This window comes from Epinephelus lanceolatus, chromosome 20, assembly GCF_041903045.1.
Source record: "Epinephelus lanceolatus isolate andai-2023 chromosome 20, ASM4190304v1, whole genome shotgun sequence".
Lineage (NCBI taxonomy): Eukaryota > Metazoa > Chordata > Actinopteri > Perciformes > Serranidae > Epinephelus > Epinephelus lanceolatus.
In genome coordinates, this window is record NC_135753.1 from 26194730 (window position 1) to 26215127 (window position 20398).

The following is a 20398-nucleotide window of genomic DNA, read 5'->3' on the forward strand; positions in this document are numbered from 1 at the left end:
AAAAACAGAAGAGGAAATGTTACTTGATTTCATTGTTTGAAACAATAACTAAGCATGATTTGATTTAACCTGTCAAACAGTTGCATTACATGCTACTTGCTCATCTCAGAATAGGAAATACCAAAAGCAATACATTTTTGCATTTCTTCATATTAATAAATTTGTACCATGCACAGCCAACTACGAATATGTACAACAGCTTAGCTTTCTTTGTTCACAAGCCTTTTTCTTTCATACAAATAGCCTTCTGTTACTTTGGAATGAATCACATTGGTTTCAATTACCAAACTAGAAAGTGATTCGTAAAAAATTGAACACCCTTTGACAGCTTTCACATTCTTAGTTCCACAGCAAAATAACAAAATAATATAAAATAAAAAAGAGCAAAGCAAAGCAATTAATGGATCAGTATTTTGTCTGGTAGAAAGTTGAGAGAATTTATGGCAAGCAAAATAACATTACACAGTAGCAGCAAAACTTTGTAAGGTAATACTTTGCAATGTTGAAATCACTAAATGTGGAAAAAATTAAAAACGTTGACTTTAACTGTAGATCATCAGAAGTGCCCAGAGAATTCATGGGAGGACGTCAACCTATGCACTAAATGGCTGCGCATAGGTGTAACACTGTTTTAAGTCCTACAAGTACATGAAAATGTTTTTTAATATACAACAAAAATGCTGTTGTCCCCCTTTAAAAGCAGCATATTTGCAAACGTAAATGATCATACCATTTTTAACATTGTGACCAACTTGTACCTTAACAGTTTCAAGTATACAGTACTGCTTTCATGGATGCACCAATTGTTAAATAGGTCTCTAGATTGTTAGGCATCAATCCTGTAACAAATATGGACCAATATGCTGCTGCAATAGACACAAATAATAATTAAAACACAAACATACATACAAACAGAAAAAAATTCTATTAAATTAACAAATGGCCTACTCAAATAATAAAAAGACAAATAAAAACAAAATAAGTGCACTATAGTCCAGACACAAGCAGGTACCGTAACAGTACAGCAATTCACAAATGAAAAATGTTATATTCACATAATCCGAGAGAGTCTATCAAAACTAGAGTTATTACCTCTTCAGAAAAGGGTGTGAGCAGAGGTAAAAGTGAGAAGGTAAGAGTTGGCACAGATTAGTATATACTACAAGAAAAAAGGGGTTGGGAAATAGATACAGCTTGTTGTAATACAAACTGGCAAACACAGGGGCATCATACACATTTACTTCACCATTCTAAATTCCCTCAGTGGCAAAACCATACTGTCTTTGTAGGGCAAAACTAAAAGGATATGCACATTGTCCACTGTAACAGTAATATTGTCTCTTGGTACTCTATACACATCAAGGAAATGCGTCCGATAAAGCTTGACATGTTTTGGTTATAAGCCAAGTGTACCCAGGCTTGTTGCTGCTTTAACAAATGAGAAATGTTATGTTCTGACCTGAGAATTTAAAGCTACTGAATTACACCTATCTAAACTAAGAGAGATTCTCTTTGAGGGTTCTGGATCGTCATCCCATACAGTACATGCTAGCATTTGGAAAACAATCCAGCTGAGGTGCAATTTGCTATCGTGAGAGTTTTTGGCTTGAAACAAGCCCCCCCAAGGGAGCCTGTGGGATTTTTTCCTACTCCATGTTTTTGTATACAATATAAGCTCAGTCAAGCATCTGCAACAGTTCTGTCCATAACAAAAATCAATCAATATCTTGCCAGCATATCAATATGGGAAAAACAATCCTGAGTCAATCATTTGGTACTGTAATTTTTTGGGTTAAGAGAAACTTTGGAACTGCAGTTTAAAAAGTCTTATTTTTTTCTTTAAGCAAGGGATCCTTTTGTCACTCCTACACACTGAACATATCCATTCTGATACTACTGAAGCTCGCGTCTAGGCCAGAGGCCGACTTAGCCTTGACTTCCAACGCGTTATCTAAGTCATCCAGCTTCTGGCTTAGCTCATTGTCAGACTCATCTGAACAACTCTCGGTGGGTAGTGAGGTTGGAACCCCTGAGGTGCTGCAGGAAGTTGAGGTAACCGTTGAAGGTGAGGAGAGGGGGGGAGGAGGAGAGGCAGACGGGGAGGAGGAAGCAGCTTTCCGGGCTGTGGTGGCCTGGAACAGGACATTTGGCCAGGACTTCATGGACAAGTGAGAGAGATGAGGAAAGGTGTTATTAGAAGAAGCTGCAGACTGCGAGGTAGATGTGGTGTTAGGAGTAGGGGAGCAGACAGAGTGAGGTAATAATCTAGTATGCTCTTTGGCATTTCTCATTGCTTGTTTGATTGTTTTCTCTTTGTGCAAGCTCGACTGAAGGTGTTGGCCAAGTGCTTCATTCCCGTTAACAACCACATTGCAGGCAACACAAGTGTAGTTGCTCACTGCCTTTCGAAGCACTGTCTCTTGCGGGTCAGTAAAAGGATGTCCGAAGTAACAGAAGGACTTCTGATGACGCACCACAGAATCTTCGTCAGCAAAAATCATCTGGCACTTCCTGCATATAAACTCATGCTTGACGGACGGTACAATAAAAGCGTCTGGAAAATCCATGGTACTTTTGGTATCTGTTTTCGGTTCTTCTTTTGTGCTTTCTTTTGAAGAGCCTTTGTTGGTGTTATCCTTAGCATCTATAGCTTCTTTTGGTTTGAAGGAGTTGGTGGTGGTGCTCTGTATGCTCTGGGGTGTCTTCACATGGGTTGGTTTCTGCTGCTGCTGCTGCTGCTTCTGTTGTTGTTGTTGTTGTTTCTGCTGTTGCTCAAGTTGTTTCTGCTGCTGCTGCTGTTGCTTCTGCAGTGAATCCTGGAGGGACTGCTGGTACTGCTGCAAGAGGGCGGTCGGGGAGAGACCAGCGGCCATGGCAGCTTGTGGGACTGCTGCTGGGCCATATGGAAACAGGCTCTCCATTCCACACAGTGGTGGGAAGTAGCCCCCTGTTTGGACCCCTCTAGGAAGCTGGGGAGAGAAGCAGTTGGGAAATCCAGGTAGAAAGTAGGGCAGGAACTGCCCCCCCAAGAAAGAGCTTGGATCAGTCGCGGCAAGAGCATTCTGAAGTGCCTGAAGCTGTGTTGCGTCTAGTTGAGTCTCACTTCCTGGTTTCCCTGGAGCTGGACATAGTTTCTCCCTTTTCTTGGCCATGCTGGGGGTCTCGGGGCGTGAGCCGCTCTCGTTCTCTCTGTCCTTCACCTTCATCTGAGGTGGCTTGTCTCCTGGTTTCTTGCTGCTGTCTCTCTCTGAGTCTTTACCTTGCTGCTCTGTATGATTTACTGCTGCCAAAGGTGTGGAGGGAACAGGAGGAGGAAGAGGAGGTTGAGGAGGAGGAGGAGGAGTCTGCAGAAGAGTCTTGGTTGGGGTAGTGCTGAGAGACATGGCAGGAGAGGGGGTGGCTGGTGTAGGGAACCCAAGCATGCCAGCACCGGGAGACGCTAAAGCTGAAATACAGTGGTATATAAATATGGAAATATTCAATATTTTAATATTCAACCCCAAATCACTATGGAAATTTTTTTTGTATGACAAGATAATGATGCTTAATTTGTCACTGGCTGAGTCTTTCTTGTTAAGATTTTGTTATGGATCAAAACTGTCACATGCGCTTTATGATAATTTCAATCTGCCAATATATTATAATATAAATATACCAAACCTACAATAAGGGGAAAAACAAACAACACAAACAAAAGCCATGATATAGATACATTTGTTGTAAAAAATCTCTGAATTATCAATTAGCAGTTCAACTCTGATGATGACATTATGCATGCACTAACTCCAACCATTTTGATTTTAAAATAGTTTTAAAAAATAAGACTTTTTGACAAACACCACTGTGATACAGAATAAACAGTAGTATAGTAGAATAAAATAGTGCATGATCAAGCTCAGTTCATAAAGCTTCTAGTCTATTTAACTTTTTTATCACTGTTCGTCATACTAACTCACCAGGTGTGTTGGGTGGGAAAACCGGAAGTGATGATGGCCCATTGACCCCAGGAAGTAGCACTGGCGGAAGGCCAGATAACCCTGGGTAGCCTGAGGGTAGGCTGAGGCCATGAAGTGCATTATTGTTGTCCACTGCAGTCTGTTGCTGCTGGCCAGGCAGGCTGAGTCCCTCACCAGCTTTCTTCATGCGGTCCAGCTCTTGCTGGGCCATCAGTTGACGGACAGTGGTTGGTGCTAGGTAGTCCTTTTCTCTATCTACCTGGTTTCCCAGGGTTTCTTGCACTTTGGTGATGTGCTGTTTGGAGAAGATGTGATCTCGGACGGACATCCGGGCAGTGTACTTTACACCACACAAAGTACACTCAGGCCTGGGCCCCTCTGGTGAGCCTTGACTTATCATGAATGGCTTTCCAATGTTAATCTTGAATTTCTTTTCTTTAGCACGGGCATTCTGGAACCAAACCTGGACAACACGCTTGGGGAGTCCAATCTCATTACCAAGCATTTCGCACTCTTGCATTGTGGGAGTGCGGTAGTCACTAAAACAGGCTTTGAGGACTTTAAGTTGCAGGTTACTCATCTGGGTCCTGAATCGTTTGTGGCCTGGCCTGTCCCCGGCATTGCTGCCTTTCCCGGACTTGCTGAAGGGGTTACCTGCCCCAAATGGACTAGGGGAACTGGGATCAGCTAGACTTGACGATTCACTCCTGTCATTGAAGTCATCAATTTCATCATCTCTGGAGCTATAGTAAGAGTCACAGTCCTTTCCAGAGAAGCTGAGGGCAGGGCTCACCATGCTGAATTGGAACCTTTCATTGCCACCATCAGAATTTGGTGCCAGGCCACTCTTGTTTTCACTCAGCTTGTCCCCTCCGTTGGCTGTGAGGCTCTCAACCTCATTGTTATTACCCTCATCTCCAGTTGTAGCATCGCTAATGGCTGTATTAATAGATGACGTCTCATCAAAGTCCATCTTATTGAAATCATAAGATGAGGCTTCTGCTGAATTAACATTAGGCCCTTCAGTTTCATCACAGTTTTCAGCTTTTAAGGATGAAGGGCTTATGAAGTTTTTTAATTGTGCCTCAGATGGTTTGACTGGAGTTGAGGATGCAGCAGGAAGCTCATACTCATTTGGCTCAGTCTTGGTAGGCAGCTGTGGGTAGTCAAAGAAATTATATTTATTTGGGCTTTCACCTCTTTCATTGTCTTGATTCATCATTGGGCTTGGTGGCAAGCTAAAGCCTGCCTGCTTAGCATCATGCCAGTGTCTAGATCGTATGTGGCTATCCAGGGCAGATTTAGCCTTGAACAGTGCTCTGCAAAAGGGACATTTCTTGTGGGACTGGGAGGGCCCTATAGCCCTGAACTGCCCCTTCCTCTCTCTTGCGCGAGTGTTTTGGAACCAAACTTGCACAACTCTCTTTTTCAAGCCAACCTCTCGTGCAATGTGGTCCAACATCTTCCTTGTTGGGTTAGAGTCAAGTAGGTATTTGTCATAGAGAATCTCCAGTTGTTCTGGTGTGATGGTGGTTCTCAAACGTTTATCTCTGTGTTGCTCTTCACTACTGTTTCCACCATCTTTGTCATTAGCACTTTCATCTTTATCATCCAGTTTTCTCTTCATTGCCCCAGAGCCTGCAGCAGAGGCCAATCCAGAGCCACCCTGAGAAGGCATTTGAGAGAGGCCTCCAGATAACAGCTGGCTAGCCATTAGGGGGTTGTTTGGGTCAAATATCATATAGGGCATATCAATGGGTCTTTCAAGGAATTGAGAGTGAAGGAACTGGTTTTGGGCAGCTAAGAAATGCATGTGCTGGTGCTCCTGCCATAGCTCTACAGTAGGGAATGCAATCTTACACTGGTCACACTGGTACTGAAGCATCTGGTGAGGGAGGCTGTTTGTGAGTGAGGAAAGGGCAAGGGAGAGTGGACTTGAGGGCACTGCAGCTGCCTGTGGCTGGGAATGGGGTCTTGACATTTGTGGCTGGGGAGCTTTCTGAGGAGGGGGCTGTGGTGTGCAGGCCTTCGATGGTCTGGGTTCTGGTAGGGACTTGATCACAGGCGAGGGTGCAGTCTCAGTTTGTTTAGGTTCAGTTTCAGGGGCATTGTCTGGCTTGGGGGAAGTTTTCCCAATGCTGGCACGGGGAGAGGCCATCACAGGGGAGCTTGAGCCAGAGCTGCTGGCAGTTCCTTGGGACTGTTTGGATGGCTCTGAAGGTACATGGATAGTCTTAGCTGGACCTTGCTCAACAGTATCTACGTATTCCTCACAGATGTTGTCCTCATTACCTTCCTCGTCTTCATCCTTATAACACATCTTTTTCTGGTGAGTGATAAGGTCAAAAATGCGTGGGAACACGATGTTGCACTTTTTACACTGGTACTGCATGTTGCTGGTTCTGATGTATCGTTCATTGGTCAGCTCTTTTTTCTCATTATCTTTAGAATCTGCCTGGTTTTCGTAGCTTTTGCGAGCTTTCTGGCGGGCATTCTGGAACCACACCACAATGACCCGCGTTGGTAGGTTGAGCACAGTGGAAAGTTGCTCAATCTCATCATCCTTTGGATAGGCATTAGTGTCAAAGAAATCCTGAAGTACCCTTAACTGGTAATCAGTGAATCTGGTCCTGGAGGACCTCTTGTTGAAGGATGAGTCAGTTCTGTAGTATTCATGTGCATTGAGCTGGGGCTCCATTCGAATATCTTCCAATGTAGTAATGGGAGGAATATTAAAATTGTAGGGAGAGTCTTTACTCCGCTGTCTCTCTTTAAAGAGGGTGTTACGGAACCAGTGCTTTATGACTTTTTGGGGCAAGCCAGACTTCTCTGACATCTCCTGAATTTGCTCTTCATTGGGGGAATTGTTGATGTCAAAGTTGGCACGGAGGATCTTAAGCTGGTCATCTGTGATACGGGTGCGTGGTCGCTTAAACTGGGACTGGCGGAGGAAGTTTGGATCTAGACCCAATTGTTGCTGGCAGAGCTGTGTAAGGTCTGTGGAAAGAGAGTCCATAGTGGGCAGCTGGAGGGCAAGCTGAGGGGGCAGGCCCGGGTGCTGGACGGACTGCATCATTAGGGGTGGGAAAAGGGGCAAATCCAAGGGAACTGGGAGCTGCACTTGGGGAGGTGCAGCAGGGGCACTCGGTGGTGGAGGAGGGGGTGGTGGCTGGGGCGGTGGTGCCTGGTGAGATGGTTGGTGTGGGGTCTGATGGGGGACAGGAGCCGGTGAAGGTACTTGGGTTTGGGGCTTGGCCATTGATGTGGAAGGAGGCTGAGGAGCTGTAACTGGGGCTTGAGTTGGAGGTGGTGGAGGAGGAGGGGGTGGTGGCGGTGGTGGTGGTGGAGTCTCTGGTGATGCAGGGTTTATTGGATAGAGTTTGTCATAGGCCTCTCTGTACTGCTGGGCAAACTTTTCCAGCTCCACATATGGGAAAAAGTGACTGTGCACATGTTCCTGGTGGCTTTTGAGAATAAGCATATTGGAAAAGAGTTTTCCACACATCCCACACTCAAGTTTATCAGTGTTCATTTCCACTTGTTCAACTCCGTCTTTGTTTTTCTTTTGGTTTTTCTGTCTGTTTTCATTGTACTGGATGACTAGTTCAAATCCAAAGTTCTCTAGTAGTGCTTTGGCTGCATTGCCCCTTGCTCCTGACACAATACGTGGAGGAGGAATCAATGGCTCTGAGAACTTTGATTTTCTAGGGTCTTTGTTGTCTTTATCATTTAATGCATCACCTGCATTTTCCACTTTTGCTCTGTTTTCCTGTTTTTCTAGTTGGTCCTCTGCCTCTCTTGACATCTGAATTTCTGAAACTGACACAGTGCTTGACTCCATTTTGGATTTGTGGTTCTGCAGTTGCTGGTTTTTCTGTTGCTGAATTTGCGACTGTGTCTGTGAGGCTTGCTGCTGCTGCTGCTGCTGTTGTTGTTGCTGCTGAGCCTGTTGCTGGGCCTGAGCCTGCTGCAGCTGGTGTTGCTGTTGCATCTGCTGCTTCAGGTCCTCTAGGAATGATCCAGTAAGGCCAGGCATTCCAAAAGCTGCTGCTGAGTGCAGCGCAAGTTCTGGGCTAAGGTTGAACTCTGCTCCTGGGATGTAGAAGGGGAAGAGGAACTGTGGCTGTTGAAATTGCAGCAGTGCTTCTGGGGTCATTGGAAAATGGGGAAAGAAAGCTGGATTAAGGAACTGAGGCTGGAAGAAGGCAGCCTGTTGCTGGAGTTCATGTTGAAGCTGCAGTTGCAGTTGGGCTGAGGTCTGCGCTGACTGGTGGCTGCTGGCTTGTGCTGAAACATGGTCAGTAGTTGCTGTTTGTTTTGTGTTGTTGCTGCTGTTAGCTTCTTTGGGTTCCACAGTGTTTTCTTTGTTAGCAGAGGGCGTTCCACTTCTAGCAGTGTCTGAGTTGCTGTTGTTCCCTTGTGTGCTTGGGGCTGGGCTCTTTGCAGGCACTGGACCACTAGTGCTACTGCTGCTCATTTCGCTTTTGGCTGTTCTGGCTTTGGTCTGGTGGAGCACTGACCTCATATGAATTTCAAGTGTTGAGCTTTGGCTGTAGGCAACATTGCAAATATTGCATTTGTATGGTTTGTTGTCAATGCTGTTGCTTGTCTCTTGTGGAACTGGGCTTGACGCCTCTTGAAGAACCTTCTTCAACTTATGCAAGTGGGAAACTGAATTATAGTGGACTAGCAGGATGTTCTTCTGGGTGAAGGACTCCTTACATACTGTGCACTTGTAAGGCCGAGAAGGGTCCAAAAATTTCTCCATTGTAAAGTTGGGCCCTTTTCTAAATGGTAGGGTCCGTTTTGGTTCTGCTCCCATGTCATCTAGTAGAGAGCTGCTGTCACTTCCTGTAGGACTGGGTTTCTCTTCCTGGTCCATTTCATCATCTTTGTCCAAGTCATTGTCAAAGGCCTGAGCTTCCTCCAAGGCCCTTGCCTCACTCTCAGTGATATCTCCATTTAGTGGCAGATTTCCTATGAGTTGCTGCACCTCAGCTTCACTAAGTTCAGGATGTCCATTTTCTAAGTGCTTCCTGAGGGCCAGGAATGTCCTGAAGCTGCGCTGGCAAAGGCTGCACATAGTGGCTGCTCTGATGGCATGGTACTGGGAATGTATCTGAAGCTTCTGCATTGTCTTGAAGGCCAGGCTGCAGTGGTTGCAACGATATTTGTAGACATGACGATCAGATACTGAGAGCTGCTGCTGTTGCTGCTGGAGCCTTTGGAGCTCACTGAGATGGTCCTGTAGAGTATCAGGGGACTTGCTATCATGTCCTAACCCGCTGGCTCTCTTCCAGCCTGGGGCCTCTGAGGCCTCCTTTGGGGGCTTGAGTTCCTCACCCTGCAGGTCCAATTCATTCTTGTCTTGACTAGTCAGCTCATCCTTTGAGATGTTTCCTAAAAGCAGAAAATACAATTTAAAGTAAAACACAATTCATCATTTACTTATCATAGTTCACCAGCAAAATGACAATTTGTATTTCAATTACTCTCTGCATGTTGGGTTGAATTTGTGACGAAAACTTGTTCTTTTTTTGCATGCCTCCATGGTGAATGCAGAATCCAAAAAAGGTGAACATTCATGAATTGAAGTCATTGGGGATCCCCATATGTAAACACTCTCAGTTTATGTAGTATAATCCAAGTCTCAGTTATCTAGTCAAATGCTAAACTTCCTAAACACATGCACTTTTGCTAAAACATTACAATATAAATCACTTTCGCCTACACACGTGTCTGCCCCAACACGCTACCTGGCCGCGCATAAGACTGTTTGTACTGATGTGTTTGAGACAGTAATGTTTTAGCGAAAATGCATGTGTTTGGGAAGTACTGAGCATACTACTGGATAAATGAGACTTGGATTATACTGCAGGAGCTGTGTTTGAGTTTGTAAAAAGATGTGTTGAAATAGTTTTGCTGTTGTTATCCATGGTCATCATTTATTTCAATTCATGAAGAATGTTTGCCTTTTTTTTTGGATTCTTCGTTTGTCATGGAGGCTTATGAGAAAAATGTTTACTTAACAAATTCAAGTTAGTGGTCATTTTGCTAGTGAAGTATTCCTTTATAGTTTTACATGTATGTATATTTAAGTTAAACGGTATTATAACTTAGACAACAAATTAGTGACCGAATAAAAACAATCTAAGTACAAAATTTTGCTCACCTTGAGACTTTCCTGACCCATCAGTAAGAGAGGTAGAGGAATCCATTAGAGACAGACCTTTGTCTTGTCCAGTTTGGGGATGCATTATATTGTTCGGTGTTGCCGTGTCAGCTCCGACAACCTATAAAGACAAAAGAAATGCCCTCATTATCATATACATTCGTAAATAATGATATGATATCGTAGAGTCTGTTTCAAGTATTTTAAAGATAGAATTTGCTCTTCTCAGTCAACAACAATGATCAATGTCATGACAGTATCTCAAGGGAGTATAACAAACGCATGCAAAATGTTTTATGGGGGTTTGCAGTAAGCCCTTGCCCTAAACCACACAGGAGACGAGAGGTAGGACTGGACAATTCTAACAAAACAATTTCCATTTTTCATCACATATTCACTTTTCAAGATGAATACTAAAAACTGAAAAAAGAACAATTTGTTGTAGATGTCTAAACACTTCATAAATGACAAAAGAATTAGCAAATTTGCAAAAATACATTTTAGCTTACACATGCAAACACACAAATTGTCGTAATCATTACTTCAACATACAGTCATAATCAGCTTTTCCACGCAGTCAGGAGCCACGCTGTGAAGGTGGGTGAGATGCAGCTGCAGGTGAATCTTGTTGCTCAGGACATCCTGGCACAGTGGGCAGCGAATTACTGGCTGCATGGAATGCTGGGACATCACATGGAGCTGCATACGGTTGGCATCTTTACTGCTGTAGTTGCAATATGGACACTGCTGAACCTAAAGAAAAACAGGAACAAAAAAAAAAACAAGATGGTGTGATAAGTATCTGATTGGGAGTGGAGAAAAAGAACATCCTGTGCAATGAAGAAATTAATCCAAGAGCTGGAATTACTTTTTGCACAAGATGTACTCCTCATTCTTACACAACAGAGCCATTACTGTAGCTGGCTGACTTTCTAATACCTGCCTCACAAAAGATGTCAGATTTAACTTTTAAAAACAAACAAGGGTCACATTGTTTCTCCTGCACTGTTAGGAGTGAAAATAACTGCACATCTACAAAATGGAATTTAATTCTTACAAGGATTTCCTGTTTTTCACTGCCCACTTTCCTCATCCCGCCACATCCACCTCCCCCCCTTAACACAGAAAATGTAGATGTTTCATGTAATTCACTTAAGTCTCTCAACTCATGCAATTTTATTAGCAGAAAACACGATTGGCCAGAATTTCTAATCAGTATTACAGATGACAAAGGTGTGTACTCTCTCTAGCTGCGCCTTGCCCTCATTACAGGGAGTACTCTGAACATAGCTGCCTCCCCACCACCTGTCTTAATAGAATCCATTTCTGAAATGACTAAGTCCTCCCTCCTTGCAGGGCCCAGAACCAGACGAGCTAATACTTCATAATCTAATTTAAAAACACATATAATTTAAAGAGATGCAAAAAGGGGGAAAGAAGTAGGGAGGGAGGCCTAAGGCTAGTGCAGGTATTCCACTTAAGAACACAAAGACCGGCCTACTGTGCTTGATGCTAAAAAGCTCTGTCAGGGAGGGAATGGTGGGCTGCGTTTAACCCTTTGATAGAAAGCTGGCGCCAGCAATTGCTAAATGCTTAGCTTAGCATTTCTGCGTCTTGCAGTTCATAAGTGTCTTCCCATTAGCTCATCCCACAGTGACAGTGAAGGTTAGATTTCATTAGTGCTTATAAAGGAGAACCTGCCTCATTAACTGTTAGCTTTCTGTACCTGAGCGGTAAAAATTTATTTGGAATATGAATTGCCAGATATACGCTCTCAAAAGATGCACACAAAGCTCCATAACCTGCTGATGTCTTTAGAAAGGTGAAAACACTTAGAGGTCCTTGGTTGGTCCTCTTTGAGTTGCCACAAACTACACCGGTAACATTTTCAAGGTTGTTGCTTTTGCAGCAAAACTGTCAGTTTCCTTTAGATATTCTACAAACCTTTACCTGCTCATTGGCAGAGGTCTTCCCCTCAGCAGACTTTGGCCTTTTTGGTGGACTTTCAATTTGTCGATCTGGCAGGAGGGAATGTTTAACCATGGCGTTCGGTCCGGTAACCTCTTTGGATGTGGCGTTCACTCCTGGCAGATGATGGAGGGAGACAGAGAGAATATAAGCATTACAGATGACAGCAACGATATAAAAATACAACAAAGCTGCAAAACTGCAAAATGATTGATGGCGAAACCGTTGATTTATTTTTTAAATGGAGCTTTTTGGACTGAGCGTTGAAGCAAAATGACACATTTAACATAAGAGTTGAAAGAGAGTAACAGGGCCATGTCACATTGATATATGGCATCCCATAGATCACACGTACATACTGTATGAGAAATGGGAATATTATTCTGGAATATATCACGTATATAAAAATGACACAATTGAGCGAATGAATTGAAATGTCTGACATTTTGTGGCGTGTGGTGTTACATCACAAAGTGGTCAAACGACGATTAATAAACACGCAATAGGTGAATAAGACAAACAAGTCCACCTAATTAATATTCACTGGGACATAGGTGATGATTTTAGAAAATGATTTGACACCAAAAACATGGATACAAGCACAGGCTGCATTATTCACATTCATATACACTGACGTGTTTCTGCCCTGAGGACACGTGAAATGGAGAAAACTCGGGCAGGCTCATTATCACAGCACGACATACATTAAATGTTATGGTAATATTATACACTTCATTAGTTCATATACATTCCCCCAGCTGCCTCAACAACTTCTCTGTCTGTACAAGATGCTAAATTTTCAGGGCTTGGTCACGGCTGGTGGTACAGTAGCAGCACTGCATTTGTGTGTCTATTTGTATGTGTGCGTGTAAGCGTGTGTGACGTTAACAGCAGGGCTCAATGTGGAGAGATCAGCCTCTGGTTGTATTTAGTAAATGCTGCAGCCACTGATAAATCTTTCATTAGCCTCATCCTGAGATACAAGCCATGCAGGCCCTGCTATACTCTGCCACTGCAATTTACCCACTCGGCACAACACAAAGACACAGCAACAGCAACTCTCTCCCTCCCTCCTCTCCTTCCCCCCCATCTCCCTTGCTCTCTTCCTCCCTCTCTCCCTAAGCCATCACCACCACCGCCACCCCCCTCCTCTTGCCTCCCCTCCCTCGTCTGGTCACTCAAGGCAATATGTGAGCCTCACTCTTGCGAATCAACGCTTCACGCTAGATGCACAAATGGAAAAAAAGGGAAATCAAAGCACTGATACATGGAGAGGGGGTTGAAAAAAAACATTTTGTATTTCATATTATTCTGTGGCTCGTGTTTGTATTGGGCGCATATCAATTCCTCCGGCCCGTTCATGCATTTTAATTCTGTTGCATTAAGTAGGCGTTCCACTTATTTTATTTGTAATCCCCTATATCTGGAGCCTGAAATATTGGCCTGTCAAGGAAAGTGACAAGAGAGAGAGGGAGGGAGGAAGAAAGGAAGAAAGAGAGAGAGAGAGGGGAGAGAAAAAAAACACAAGGGCACAATGTGAATTTCCAAGAACATCCGCGAATTGCTCTGCAGCTCAGAATAGCGAGGTAATCTCGTCTTCTGCTGCCTGTGATGGCCCCTGCAGGGCTCGTGTGTGTGTCTATGTGCATGTATGTGTGTGCGTTACGCACTTCATGACAGGCCTCTGACACTCCATTGGTCGGAGCGGTCCAGCCTGGAAGCACCCGTCATATCACCTGACCTTTCCGAAGCCTGCGCCCCGCCTCCCGTATTTATTATGACCATTTCTAATTTCAACTTTCAATTTTTGCCTCCGTCTTCCAGTCAATTTGCAACTAAATTACATCCCCTGCAAAAGGAGATGAGGCGATTGTCAGACAAGGGGCTGCAAACACATTTACAATGCGGCGGGGGGGAAAGAGCCCACAGATCACCATTGATTACTGTCATATTGAATGTAAATGTATGTTTGTGTAGCATGTGTGTGCGTGTCTGTGCAACACCGAGATCTGTCCTTCTGGTTTAGATTCGTCTTCGACCTCTTGCTTTCATCAACACTTATGACACTCATGCAAAGAAAAACAGTTGGTTAACCTTGAATGTTGAGAGAGCAGTTCCCTCTATGGCCACTTAGCCACTTTAAATGCCAAGCCCTGCCAGTGAATAATAAAGTTGTTTTGAGGCATAGAATTGCATTCAAAATTGTAGAGTGTCCTCCAAGGATATAATCACCTGTAACACAAATAAACACAATGGCTGGCAAATCCCAAGCTTTATCCACAAATGTGTGAGCGAAAATGTAAATATGCTTGTGTAGCTTCATATTCTCACCTTCAGTCGTGCTCAAATAATTAGAGAGAGATAATGTGAGTGAGCAGGATTGAGGACAAGACAGGAGCAGAAGACTCCTCTCATTTTCCTTTGTCTCTGAGTCTGCGCCCCGCACTTAATGACTGTGTCCTTTTCCCTCCTCCTCCCTGTTCTTTTCCCCTCCCTTCCCACCTTCCCTCCATCCCTTCATCTTTAGGTGGGCTCCACCAGCTGCAGCCCAGTGAAGCGGAGGGGCAGAATAAACCTGACACCGTACCCCCCCCCCCCCCCCCCCAATGACAAATGTCTGCATGCAGCAGGACCTTGCTTGATTAGATAAATCAAAAGGTGATTTATGACACTCAACCCCTTTTGCATTGCAGGGGGAGAGAGCGGCACACTCACCACCCATCTTTATTTGCAACTGTCAATGGTGTTTAGGGAGCTGCGTATACACACGCTTATATACACGCAAGTGGGCGCTCAAATGGAGAGAAGTACAGAGCAACGGAGGGAGAGGCAGAGAAATGTCGGGAAAAGGAGGGAAGAACAAGGAAAAAAATGATAGAGAGGGACAGAGGAGCCCATAGCTCTAAATACCTCAGGATATTTCTGTCCCAAATTGTTCCTCAAAAGGCAGGAGGACCAGCAATACCATCACAGCTAATGCTTTTCCCGTGGATCTATTTTAGAATCTGCCCTTTTGTGTCGGAAAGGGTGAGACATTTTGTGCAAACTGAACCAAGCAAATGAGATTTTCACACAAGCAAGCATATCATTGAATCCTTATATCTCCCCAACTATGACTTTATATGAAATCAACTACATCTTGAAGCTGGGCTTTCAAAACAATCAAAGCGTACCTAGTGCAATCTTTTTTCTCTCTTTTACAAGCCGCAAAACAATTAGATTCCATTCCTGACATTTCATTTCATGAAAATAAGAAAAAAAAAAGACCCACAAACATAGAGCAGAGAGTGGGGGGGGGGTGGGCTGTCAATTAAGAAGGAGCAGGCTGGGTGGCGGCAGCTTGGATTTAGTATTCAATTTAGCTGTCCTGAGCCCTGGCAGACTGGCTAAGGTTACGGAGTAGTAAATCTAGGAGGGAGAGCTGGCCAAAACAGGCCAGGGAGGGCCGGCCAGCATGATTTACTGGCCTACTGCTCTGAGGTTACGCATTAGGCTGACCCCCGGTCACCTGATAACATTACAGCAACACACTCTGAACCCCAAACTCCCACTGAAGCACTCAGCAGGCCCAGATCTAGCCGGAGGGAGGTAGAGAGAGACACAGAGGGAGAGAGAGAGACTGGAAAGAAGTGAGATGTAGAGAGGCAGAGATGGAGAGAGGAAGAGAAAAGGCTGTTAAACAGCAGCTGTCTTGTAGTTTGTGTTTTTTTTTTTTTAATGACTAGCCCTCCTTTCTCTTCCATCTCCAGCTTGTGCTCTAATGAGAGATAAATATGAGCACGGCCTTGTCACATTTGACAAATCGTCTGAGACGTTCAACAAGCTGTCACCGCGTGGAAAACACACATACATGCACAAAAGAATTGCTGCGGGCTTGTAATTAAACATGCTAATATCTTTAATATATTTTAATATTGGAGAGACAGAAAAGCAGCTCCCGTCTTGAGTTGGGCAAATTTGCAAGATGCACGCAAATAAAAAAAAAAGAGAGAATATTCTCAGTGTGAACAAGCTAATATGGAATATTTAACATCTGATCATGTTTCCCCTCCTTATCTGCACGATTCAGAATCATACACGAAATTAATACGTAACATTTGACTGTAGGAGCAATGAGTAATTTCTTTGCTAATTTGAAGCAGGTAGAGATCTGTAATTTCCTCAGGCTGCCTGACAGGCTCATTTCCATGCCAGGGCCTTTGTTTAGTTGGTTATTTATAAGAAGAGGGCCCCTGAGCCATGGTGGCGACATGCACCATCTACACGCACAGCACAAAGCTATCTGGAAGTAATCCACATCGGGGACATTTGCATGGAAAATGTAACATGGATTATAATTAATCTAAAGTGACATGGGATTATAAAAGACAATGTAAATGAAGCAAGGGAAAAAGCTCTTTCTGTCTCTTCCTTGTGTCCCCCCCCCCCCCCGCCCCCTCCCTTATATCTCTGTCTCTCTCTTCCCTTCTCTATCTATCTGCCCCTCTTTGTTTAAAGGATCTTGGTCTTGGAGATGAAGTGCGCAAACACACTGCTCACTTGGTCACACTGTAATCCCTTCCCTGGAGATCTCCATACGGACACACGCGCACACACACACACATGCACAGATCTGAACATTTCAAGCTTGCCAGAGATTTGGGGCTGAGGATGGAGATGCTAAATCTTACTACTTTAAGCTGGGAAAAGAGAAAAACAAGGCCCTGTCTCTGATGATAACCCTAGCATAACAACACGCTGACACACCAGACTCCCTTTTGCATTTTCTGGCATTTGACTTTCTGAAACCTCCTTTAATCCAAATGCAAAATAAAACACCAAAAACCCCCACTAGCAATATTATATCTGGCTTCCTAGCCAAACTCGCAGCCGACCCCAAGGCGATTCCTCGAACAAATTATTCGCAAAATAAAAAATAAAAGGGAAAAACAGTTCGGCTTTATTACATAGACTCCTGACATCTGATAAACTACACTCGGGGACACGCGCATACGTAAGCACGCCTTAAAGTAGGAGGGACCCGGAGACTTTTTTGCATGTGTGCGGTGGTGTTAAATGACGCCGGCGGTAATATGCGGCAGTAAATGCATGGATGGTGGTTCCCCGCCAGTCCGTCAGACAGGCCTGTCAGAGAGATAGAGCTGAAAGATAGATGACTAGCTAAACTAATAGGCCCCAGCCTCACTCAGCTCTCCTTCTGCCTCATTGAGCCTCACATTATGGAGCTAGGTATGGCATGCTAGGAAGAGGAGGTGGGGAGGGAGTCTGAGATGGATAGAGGGCGGGAGTTGGAAGGTGTGTGCGTGTGTGAGGGGGAGAGTGGGGTAAGAGAGAGGAGACATTAGTAGAGGGAGAAAGAATAAGAGAGAGAACCCCATGCAATGACAGAAAAAAAAGGGAGAGAGAGACCCCATGCAATATTCATCCCCAGCCATGGATTTCCATCTCATACATAAAAAGACCATATGAATTCTTATTTGGGTAAATCAAATCTAACAAAGCCAGGGCTATCCCGACCACAGCCTCGCAGCGGAGGCATTATGTGCTCCCTACCTCGCCCCAAAATAACAAAAACACCAAGCTGCCTTGTACAGATTGTTGCCCCTCCCCGCTTACAACATTGCCATTCTTACAAACGAATAAGCACTTCTTTCTATCTTGCGTTTTTTTTTCCCTCTATGTGAGGTAATGCCTGCTGATGGGGTCACAGATTGGACAACAATTAAAGGATGGATTGAGCCAGGGGGGGGGAAAAAAACAGGAGAGAAAGAAAAATGAAGGGAGGGTGCAGGAGAAAAAAAAACTAATTTAAGGGTTGCAAGGATGCGGTGCAATATTAGAAAAACATATACACAGGCCCCCCCATCTAATCCTGCGCTTATGAAAAATTAATATGTCATCGGAGAGGGCACAAGAACGAGAAAAGATTAATGCAAGGCGCTTATAAATTACAAGCACGCAAACTGATTTGATTAAAAAATAATCTGGGGCCTGGACATTGCCTGGTAATATCCACAACACTCAACTTATCCCTCTCTCTTTCTCTCCTTTTTTTTTCTCTCTCCCTCTCCTTCTTTCCCACTCCCTGTCTCTCTCTTTCTCTTTTTCTCTTTCTGTCAGATGGAAACGATTAAAGCAGGTCACATGGAGGCTAGTCAGCAGCGTTCACATGTTACACACACATGTTAGGACCTTATCTGAAGGCGAGAGAGGGAGAGATGAACGATAACTTAGAAAAGAAGGGAAGCTTACGGTTCATATGTGTTTTTTGAGTGTGTGTGTGTGTGTGTGTGTGTGTGTGTGTAAGTAGTATATGCGTGTGTGTGGACTTACGGTCAGTTCTCCTGCTGTCAGTCAAGTCCCGGTCAGTGAGGTTGAGTCCAGGCCTGGAGGAAGAGCGAGGAGGTCTCTCTCCGTCCTCAGCAGTATCTTCTGAAAGTGCACAGAAGAAAAAGAATTACTACATTACCCATGATGCTTTCTTTTTTTTTTAAAAAAAAAAAAGCTGTATTCTCTGCGACTGTGAAAAGAACCCTCCCACTGTTTATCAGATATCAGATATTGCTGTATCATATTAGTCATTTTGAAAATATTCCTGCTTGTGTATGTTCAGTTAATCCTCATAAAACCCCTTTTTTTCTACACAGAGCTTAGGTTTACGCTAAAGTACAGTTTATCTCGCTAGCAAATAATGCATCTAGTGACTTGAACACATGTTCTGTTGAAAATAGCCCCGCTGTGCCACTTTTAACGGGTGAAACGTAATACACACTGCCTGAAAACGGGGAAGTTGTGTGGCAAAAAATATGTCTTACATGGAAACTATTTAAAATCATTTTGGTTCCCTCTTTACAGAAGCCACTTTTTTTTTTAAATAAATAAATAAATAAAAATAAATGTATTTAAAAACAGGCATAATAATGTTTATTTGTCAAAATATTTCCTTTTAAATAAATGTTTAATATTTCCCCACTTTATATTTCAGGTGAGACAAGTATTCATATCATAGCACAGACAAAATATTATTTTTACCATTTAATTGTAATTTAAAAAAAAAAAAAGCATGAAAAGCTACTTTATTAATAACACAGAAAAAAATAGAGACCAATATTAGGAGTATTACGGTAAGAAAAAAACCACATGTAAATACTGTAAATGTCCACTACTGTCCTATGTATTGATATTCTCTCTTTATATTTCTGCTACCTCTGTAAAAAATCTGCGTGCACACACACACGCACAGACACACACACCAACACACACACACGTGCAACTCTGTACTATTAGCAGATTAGCCTGCCCATCTCTGAGAGTTCAGCCCCTTGTTTGATAATTCTGTGTATCTGCAGTGTTCTGCCAGTGGATTAAAGTGTGTGTGTGCGAGTGTGTGCGCGCCCTGTGTGTGTGCGTGTGTGTGTGTACAAGTGCGTATGTGTGTATATGTGTCGCCAGCGCAAGCTAACACTAATCCTAGCCGAGCCCCAGCGCTCCCTTTCATCCAGCCATCATTTGTCTCCGGCTGGGCTGATGTCACTTTGTAATGAATTTTGAGCAGTCTGAGAGAGGCCAGATAACCAGGCACGCACGCACACACACACACACACACACACACACAAAACATACATACACACATATAGCTAGTAGGACCCTGCACCATCTCAGGCTAGCACACACAAATGCAAAATCAAACAGAAACACTTGCACACAGGCTTCAGATCATACACACACGGTATCATATTCTCACACACACACACACACACACACACACACACACAGAGCAAAACCGTTAAAAATTTCATGTCTTCTAAACGGGGGGAGGAGGGGGGTCTCTTTCACCACAAACCCCCTCACTCTGCCAGAGAATGAAGCTGGTGTATGTGTCTGTGTGCGAGTGTGTTTGTGTGAGTGTGCGTAAAAAAGCTGCGCTCATCAATCCTGCACTGCCTTAATAACCATATTTTATAACACACACACACACACACACACAGAGTCATATTCATAGAAATCAGGCAAAGGGTGCATTGAGGTCAGCTTGCATTTGCATACAATCACTTTGGCCATTGTATGACGAGCACAAGGGGTCTGCAGAACCCCCCTCGGAAACATGATATGATTAACCCTTTCACATACAGCGGGGTGCACACACGCGCACACACACACACACACAACCAAAGACACACACAAAGACACAGACAGACACACAGACTAAGTGCTGGCGCCGTTGCTTTAAGCGCTAACACATTAAGTGGACATTATATACAGCATGAAATTTTCATGGCAGATGCTGGCATGTGATTGAGGA

The 20398-nt window shown here is 43.9% G+C and overlaps 1 protein-coding gene across 3 annotated transcripts in view; it reads right to left on the reverse strand.

Annotated features, from left to right (window-relative positions):
• Positions 1-1721: 1721 nt before the first annotated feature.
• Positions 1722-20398, reverse strand: part of zfhx4 (zinc finger homeobox 4) — an 84412-nt gene continuing 65735 nt past the window's right edge. For all 3 annotated transcript variants that reach the window (XM_033639043.2, XM_033639040.2, XM_033639041.2), the window contains exons 7-12: positions 18430-18528; positions 12079-12212; positions 10681-10881; positions 10129-10249; positions 3957-9356; positions 1722-3445 (exon numbers count right to left, since the gene is read on the reverse strand). In XM_033639043.2, coding sequence (XP_033494934.2) covers positions 1866-3445; positions 3957-9356; positions 10129-10249; positions 10681-10881; positions 12079-12212; positions 18430-18528 — 7535 coding nt within the window. In that variant the 3' untranslated portion in view covers positions 1722-1865. The remainder of the gene's footprint in view (positions 3446-3956; positions 9357-10128; positions 10250-10680; positions 10882-12078; positions 12213-18429; positions 18529-20398) is intronic.